Here is an 8,512-nt window from a genome sequence, read left to right on the forward strand (position 1 = left end):
TGCCCTTCGGGTCGGGAACCACCGAAGTCGGAGGAGAAAAGATTTTAGGCCCCTCCAAAGGAACTCAGAGCAGAATCCACAGTCTCCGTCCCAGCCAGCGGTGGCCAAGAGGGGGATGGGGTTGGGCGTGGGAAGGACACTTGGAAGGGGCTCACCACACAGGCCGCGCCCTGGCTGTCTGGTGAGAATCCGGAACCCACCCACCCAGCGGGGCCCCCCCAGTCCCCTAGGAGCAGGGCGACCCTGGCTGGGAGACGGAGCAGGAGGGCCCCGCCCGCGCCTGAGCTACTCCCGGCCGGGCTCAGCGAGGAGGTGACGCGCTCCCGGCGCCCCGGGGACTTCGAGCGGCGAGTTTGGCAGAACTGAGCGAAGCCAAGCCAAGCAGGGCCGGGCAATACGGAGCCGGGCCAGGGCCAGGCCAGGAAGAGCCGGGCAGATAGGAAAAGGCCCGGCGCGGTCGACGGAGGGCGGGGGCGCGCTGGGGCACCCACCTCTCCGCGCTGCAGCTGGAAGAAGCTGTTGAGATAGCTGGAGTGCAGGGGTGAGCCCAGCTGCTCCGGGCGGCCCTTGCCGAAGGCCAGCTCTGGGGGTGCGGCGCCGGCGGGCGGCTCGGGCCGGAAGGCATCGAAGGCGCTCGCCTGGTGCGTGTCCTGCAGCGACAGGTAGACCCAGTTGAGCAGCTGGGCCGGCTGGTACACCGAGGCGGCGCTCGTGTCGATGGCCGACAGCAGGCTCATTTTGAGGCGGCGGTGCCGGCCCACCCCTCCCCGGCTACCCGCTCGCGCCCCCACTCCCAGCGGAGGGGCGGGCACCGGGGAGCCTGCGCCCACTGCCCGCCGCCCTAGCCCTGACGGCGATCGCCTGCACCCCGCGCACTGCCCGCTGCCCGCAGCCGCCGCCGCCGCCTCCCCCCGACTGCAGCCGCAGCGCGCGCGGGCGGAGGAAGGAGGCAGCGAAAGTTGGGCAGGAAACTTTTGGGCCCGCCCCCTCCGTGCTGTCCGCCCCGCCCAGCGATCCGCTATCCGCCTCAGTGCTGACCCTTTCGGCAGCCGCTCCGGGGGTGGGGTCCTTCGAGGCCCCGCTCCTTCTGGCGCCCTCCTCGCCCTCCATTGGCTGTATTATTGAATATGGAGTTGTGGGGGCGGAGTGAGCGGGGAAAGGGAGTTCATCTACATATGTAGCACTTTGCAGGCCCGCCCGTGGGCGGTTCCACGTCCCAGGCCCCGCCCCACCGGCCCCCTCCCGCGGCCAACCCAGCTCCCGGAGCCCGCGGGAGCTCAGTGTTGCCCTGGCCTGATCAATCCCGTCTCACTCTGCTCTAGGCTCTCTTCTGTCTCTCGTTCTTTCCAAAAGCTTTCCAATTATTTCATTTTCACCTTTCCCCCCTATTTCTCTTCCTCATAATCCCTCCTTTCTCTCAGAGTAGTATCTCCTGTGTCCATCGTCTCTCTGTCACTCTCGTCGTCTTTCTCTATGGATGTCTCCGACTCTCTGTCTTTGGTCTTGTGTACTTTCGCCTGTCTGATGTGTCTCTGTCTCTCCCCTTCCCCTCCCAAACCCAGACACGCGCGCGCGCGCGCACGCACACACACACACAAAACTCCCTCCCTCCCTCCTCTCGCTATCACCGAAGGACCCTCCCCCTCCCACTTAATTCCTTCCATCTGCAGAAACGCTTTGCGGGTCGGCTCCTCCAAGGGGGGCCTGGGTTCCTGCCCCAGGAAGGACTCCCCGCCCCCTTCCCTCTCCTTCCTCCCTCCCCCTCTCCCTTCTCCTATTTCTGCTCTTGGCCCGCCTCACTTCTCGCCCTTTTCCTCCGCCAGGACCCCTAGCCCCAGCTCACCCCGGTGCCTCTGCGGGCCTCCAGGACAGTAAATGGGTCTGGGGGAGCTAAGAAAAACGACTGTCACTCACCTCCCCGGGCTGGCCCAGCTAGTCGAAGTATGCCTGAGGGGAGCCCCTGCCCCTGCCCCCGCCTGACACACCCCCAAGCCCTGACGCCTTCATCCTCTCAGACTGGGGTAGTCAGAGCTTGAGCTTTGTCAGCGCCAGGGACCTAGCATGGAAGCGTCTGGAGGGGGCCTGAGTCACCTCTCTAACCTCAAACCTGGCTCTGGAGCCATTCCTCCCGGCGTTCAAGTACCAGCTTGGCCACCTTCCAGCTGAGTGGCCTTGGCGTGGCTCCTAACCTCTACGAATGAACCTGTTTTCTCTTCTGTAAGATGGAGACGGTCACTGTCCTACCTCTGGGGATGTTTGTGAGCTTACCAGTTTGAGTTTGGTAATCAGAAAACATTCCATAAAGGTCAGCTCTCTGCTACCCCCTCCATGAGGATTTCTCCCACTGCCTGCATTGGCACGCATCTGCGGATGCTTGAACCTGAAAGGACTTCAGTGATGACCAAGTGCCACCCTTTCTGACCATGTCACCAACCAAGAACCCTTTGGATTTTTTTTCTGTCTCATTTGATCATGTTTTCAAAGATTTTTTCTATCAAACAATTTGTGATTGTTAATACAAATAACAGTGCACATGCTAACCATATCTTAATATTTGTTAGGAATAAATGTGATAACCATTTACTTTTGGAAGTATTTGTGGTCATCTCTGAAACTCTGATACTACTGTCTTTAAGGTTCCAAGGTAGGGACTGGATAGGATTTGGAACCACTGATCTAGACTTTCCCTAATTTCACAGAGAAAACTGCTGGTCAGAGAGGGGACATCTTCCAATTGAACAAACAGGCAGTTGGGGAGCCCAGAGGAGACCTGGAGGCCCCCAGCACCAGCCCAGAGCTCTCTGTCTCTGGCCCCCACTCTCCTTCTGGGTGAGGGTAGTCCTGTTCTTCCTAGCATGGGTTGCAAATTCAAATTGCTGTATGGGCCAGGCAGGCAGGCAGGTACCACCAAGGATAAGGCAAGGGAGTGATGCAGCGTGTGGAGAACCAAAATGCTCGCTACACAAAACCCTTCTGCCATGGTTCTTAGCCTGAGACTGAGTCTGATACCTGTTTAGAAAGACAGCTGGTCTGGGGTTCCCTGTCCTTAAGCATGGTTTGATGCTGTGAGAGTGCTTGTCCTACCTGGTGACCATGCTGATGGCCTCCTCCTCTTTACCCTCCCCCACCCCCCTACCCTGCCCCACAGTTCTTACACAGGGCCTGGTGCATAGATAGTAGATGACCCAAAAATGTTTGCTAGTTCAGTGGTTGGATGGAGGGATGGCCAAATTATACTCCCCTTTGAAGCCTGAATGGCTTCTTTGCTTTTGAACTTTTCTCCCTCCCCTTGCCCATGGCACACCTGCTCAACACGTGGGCTCTGTACCCAGTCAGTAATCAATAAATTTGAGCAACTGACAGGCAGTTTGCCTAGATAGCAGCTAACTGATCTGAGGTAAGATGGGGCCCCTCACCAGTCCCTCGAGTCCCTAAGACATCACCTCCTGTGAGATGGAGGGGTGATGGGTGAGGGTGACCAGATGAATATCAGAGGCCTGGGTCCCAGGCTCTGAAGACCAGGCCAGGCCCAAATTCTGTGCCTCCCTGCTCTCCATCATGTACACATTAAGAAGACTTGCATTTAAAATGTCAGAGGTCCTATCTCAAGGCTTCACTATATAAAGGAGGAAGCACCATGGTCCAGAGAAAAGAGACTGACCAAGGGTCACCCAGGAAGCCTGATGTCTGAGCTACCTGCTCCTAATCTGCTCCACATCTAGCTGTCCCTTACTTGGCCGTGCTCAGACAGCCTCCTGTGTGGCTGCTCTGGCCCATACACTGTCCTCAGAACCACAGATAGGGGACAACCCCCACGTGAAGTTTGGGCCCCTGTCCCCTTCCCTTTCTGGGGACTCCATCCCCCGCCATGATCTCTAGAATGGGACAACGGAGAGAAGACTGGCTTTGAAGGAAAGAATCCTGGCCAAATGGCTTTGGGCAAGTCTCTGCCTTCTCTGTAAACCTCGGTTTTCTCAGTGACTGACAGGGTCAAATGAGGATGTGGACAGGAAGGTGCTTTGCTAGCTGGGAATAAGCAACCATGTGGGAAGGAAGCGTGTTATTAATAATTTCAATAAGAGTGATATTCAGTTTTCCTGGAGTGGTGGTTGGAGGAGGAGGGCACATGTAGGGAAATGTCTGCCCTTAAAGTTGCCCAGGCAACAGGTCTGATAGTGTTTGGTGGGATTTCAAACCAAAAGCTTTGAGCTCAGAGACACAGGAGAAACTCTGGAAGGAAGAGCAAGCTGGGGGCTTCACTGGGTGTGGTGAAGGGTGAGGGATCAGCCTCCAATTTGGACTTGAAAGGCCTGCAGAGATAAGCAGAGGAAAAAGACGGGGCCTGACAATCCTGTGCAAATTGATGCTGCTTATTTTTCTAAAAAAAAAAAAAAAAAAAACTCATGGTGATTTGTAATGCAAAGGAAACCCTAACCCTCTGGAACCCACCTGCACTTCATGCATCTGGAATTAAATAGCAAATATATACACAGGGAAGGCTGAAGTTCGCCTCTTCTCCGGGCCAGAGCTGAGCACTGGGCTCCTTTGGGCTGTGTGTTGACACAGAAGGTGTCAGTTTACAGCAGTGATAGCAAGATGGCAAATACGCTCCCTACACAAGCCACTGCCCCATCCCCCACCCAGGTCGGAAATCACTGAGCCCAGAGTTCCTTCTCAGATGGGACTCCAGACTCCTTCTCAACACATCATGCTGTGTCACCACTAAGGGTGTAGTTGACCCAGAAGATGAGAACTATTTGCCATTCCCTACATATATCTACCCCCACAGGGCACTCTCTGACCTATATGGGGACTTTGTATAGAATTAGAAAAAAAGTTACCCTCAACCCCAGCGGGCTCAGATCTTGAATAGGAGACATCTTTGGGTACACACACACGTCTTCCGGTGGATGCAGCCTCCTCGTTGCCAGGGCACAGGACTTGGTAAATGCCAGCACCCAGTAACACCAGATATTGCTGTGCAACACTCCAATGGGAAACCCAGAGGGGCAACCTGACCACTTCAGGCCCCACCCACAGACTCCTGACCAGAAAAGAACCATGCAAGATGGGGTGATCCATGAACTTTGAACTCAGCCAGCCGCTGCACGCAGGTGTGGAGCTGTGGTAAGGGCCTGGGCCTTTGGAGTCTGCCCCCTTCCTCAGTGAGTGATAGTGGCAAGCTGAGTATCCTCTGCGGTACAGTTTCCTCATGTGTAAAATCTTTCCACTGTTGCTTGAACGCCAAGACGCAGGAAGGCACTGGCCACTCTGACAATCCTGGCCTCTGAAGGGCCCTCAGAGAGTGCTTTTTTGGTTTCAAGGCTAGATTTTGTAAGGTAGGTGTGAGGGGCACCGGCTCGGATATCAAAAACCTAAGGTTCTCAGCCCAGCCCTTTGTGTGTGGCGGGGGACAAGCTGGCAGAAGCCCCTGGACCTCTGATCCCTGGAAGTCATGGGGCAGGACTAGCAGGCCCTCTGCTCCCCAAAGAATGGCCTTCAGAAAAGTGATGCGGCAGAGATGGGGCCTTCCTCATGTTGTGGCAGCAGTGACTCTCCTCCACTCCTTCCAATTTCATATCCTCTTTTCTTAAAAAAAAAAAAAAAATTAGGCCACATACATTTTACAAATAGTCTCTTAGCAACCTCAACCCCATGGAGCAACCCCAGACGTTCAGGGCTGGAAAGATGATGCTGGTCCCTTGAGACCAGTTACCAAAATGTGAGCATGTCTTCTTGTGAGGCCCAAGAAGGGGCAGGTCTGGAATTTGGATGTAGTTAGCTTGTGGAGCCTCTGTTTGGAAGATAGGGGTTAAGGCACTCACCTTACAGTTGACAGTGCAGAGCTCTGTACACTGTATTGGGAAAAGTCTTGTCCACATCAAAGGATGGAAGAGAAACTGACTAATGGAGACTTTGAGAGGGGCCCAAACTATCCCCTCTAGTCACCCTTGGCCTTCCTTGCCTCCTTAGAATCTTTCCATGGCTGCCCAGTGGATTAAGTCCAAACCCCCACTGGGCGTGATATTCAACACCCTTTTGACCTCTGACTTCTGACCATTCTTCTTCTACCTTCATTGCAGTTACAACCTACCCTCCAACCCTTACACCACACGTGCACCCTACCCTCCAACAAAATGAAACCACTGGTCTTTCCCGACTCACGCAAGGCCTTCCTTGCCTCCATGCCTTTGAACACGATGTTCCCTACCAGGAAGAGCCTCCTCTTTCAGTCTCCCTCTTACCCTTCAAGACCCAGTTGAGAAAAAGGCTTCCTCAAAGAAGCTGTTTGTAATTACAGCCCCCACCTCCACCCTCACACACACCTATCAGATATTTTCTCTTTTATTCTTGACTCATAAGTGTGTGTGTGGTATTATGACATCTCTAAAATGGTCAGTTCCCCCTTCTCCCCTCCTTCCACCCAGCACCACCACTGGCTGGACTATGAGCTCCCTTGCCTGACCCAGTGCTGGATCAGAGCAGGCCGTCTGTTTACTTAAGGAATGAACGAATAAACTCAGAAAGCTTTGTGGTTTGTAGACTCAGAGACAGGAGACTGTCAAATCTGGTCTGGAACAACTCAGAGGCTCAGAGGATTGCAGAAATCCAGGGGGCTCTGGCAGGGAGAGCCACTGTTCCCTGAGAATCCATGCTCTCCCTCCCCTTCCCAGCCTCCCTTGCAGTTGGGCTGGGGCCATGGGACTTGTTCTGGGTGACAAGAAGGTGAGAAGAAGCAGTGTGTCTCTGGTGAGGCTGCAAGCGTCAGTAGGGTTCTCCACATTTTCTCTCCCGTTCTGGTGGTGGGAAGTGAAAGATTCCAAGACAGAAGAGGCCAGATCCCTAAATCAGTATCGCAGGAGAGCTGACAGGAGGACCTCTCAGCCTGCAGTGGGAGCGAGAAATAAACCTTCTGGTGTTCAGTCTCTGAGACAGGCGGTGGGGGGTGGGGGGAGGGTACTTATTTGTTACTGCAACAGAGCCTGCTCTATCTCACTTAATAAGGGGCTCAAAGATGATCTGGTCCCCAAACCTCATTTTTCCAATATGAAGACTGCCACATGGAAGAGGAAAATCAGGTGGCTTCCGGTTCTGAGCTGTTTGAATTGTCCCCATGAAAACGACATGGTGACAGCAGCCAATTCTTCTGATTTACAGTGCCAACCTTTCTCCCTCTTCCTCAGCCTATGCACACAGAAGGGCTTTAATCATAATCCCCACTTGGTAATACTATTTTTTATTTAATTGTTTATTAGCATAATAAGTCCCTATGAACAGGCCAGCCAAATCAAAAACCTGGACCTTGATAATACCTTCTATCTACCTACATGATCGACCCTTAGCCAAACCCCCCAGGCTCGGCCAGTTGGAGATAATCAACATTCCCTTGCTTTCCTATTTAGAGTTTTGTCTCACATATATGTGTATTCTAAAAATATATATATTTTTGATTTGTTGTTTAACTGTATTTAAAGAGTATCATACTGTTTGAAAACTCTGTGACTTGCTTGTTTCACTTAACATAGTGCTGCTACATTTTAATCATATTGAGGACGGCTGCCATCATCCATTCATTCAGATTGCTGTATTCCATTCCATGGTGTGACTAGAGCTCACTTGACTCAGCCATTCTCCTGTTGATGGTTCTTGCAACAGTGTGGCTGGGACTCTTCCTGACAGACCTTTGCAAGAGTATCTCTGGAGCGTATGCATTTGCTGAGTTGTAGAGTATGTAAATGATTTACACTTTTACAAGATACTGCAAAATGTTTTCCAGCAGAAGAGATCCTATGGGTTTACCCTCCCTAACACTTGATTTCAGACTTCTTAATTTTGCCAAGTGTGTGCAGTTAATTCTCTTGACACTGTGGCAGGCTCTCTGACCTCCCTGACCTCAGTTTCCAGAGCTGCTGAAGGGAGGTGATCCTCTCAGCTCCTACACATCTCCCAAAGCGGAGACAATTTGGAGAATGGGTGGTGTTCACGCAGGAAGGCTGGCCTTGCTTGGCCGTGGTCTTCACAATGAGAGACAGCAGCTACTCCCTCCCAAGGCTCCAGGACCTGGCAGCTCTCTCCATTTCAAGAACAAGAGACTGAGACTCAGAGCGTGTAACTGGCATGTCGGGATACAGAGAGCAGAAGCAGGCCGACCCTGAGAGCTCAGGGCTGGAGAAGGATTCCAGGCCCACCCAGATTGGCCAACTCATCCAACCCACGCTTGGGGGGTTTTCCTGTTGGCTCATGAAGTGATATTAAGTCAGGGGCATTGTTCTCTCTGGTCTCTGCCATTGATAAGACGGAGAAAAACAGCTCCCACGATAACACTGATGCCGCCAGCCCTTCCTGCAACTTGCCTTCCTGCTTGGAATCCTTCTCTCCTGTGCTCCTTCCTTTCTCTCTTTCCAGAGACTGTGATTCAGGCCAAGATGCCTTGTGGGGCCAAGGAGCAGGGGGTGGGCTCAGTGCCCTCCTTCAGTGGCCTCAGCAGGCTCCTAGGTCCTTCTAACCTTGG

At 53.4% G+C, this 8,512-nt stretch overlaps 1 protein-coding gene across 1 annotated transcript in view; it reads right to left on the bottom strand.

The window, feature by feature from the left end:
• The window catches only part of ZCCHC24 (zinc finger CCHC-type containing 24), a 58,908-nt gene extending 57,970 nt beyond the window's left edge, over positions 1-938 (bottom strand). The window contains 1 exon segment of the mRNA XM_032491582.1: positions 492-938. Within this exon segment, the coding sequence (XP_032347473.1) occupies positions 492-737 (246 nt within the window). The 5' untranslated portion in view covers positions 738-938.
• Between the last annotated feature and the right edge of the window lie 7,574 nt (positions 939-8,512).

Source organism: Camelus ferus, chromosome 11 (genome assembly GCF_009834535.1).
Source record: "Camelus ferus isolate YT-003-E chromosome 11, BCGSAC_Cfer_1.0, whole genome shotgun sequence".
Taxonomy (NCBI): domain Eukaryota; kingdom Metazoa; phylum Chordata; class Mammalia; order Artiodactyla; family Camelidae; genus Camelus; species Camelus ferus.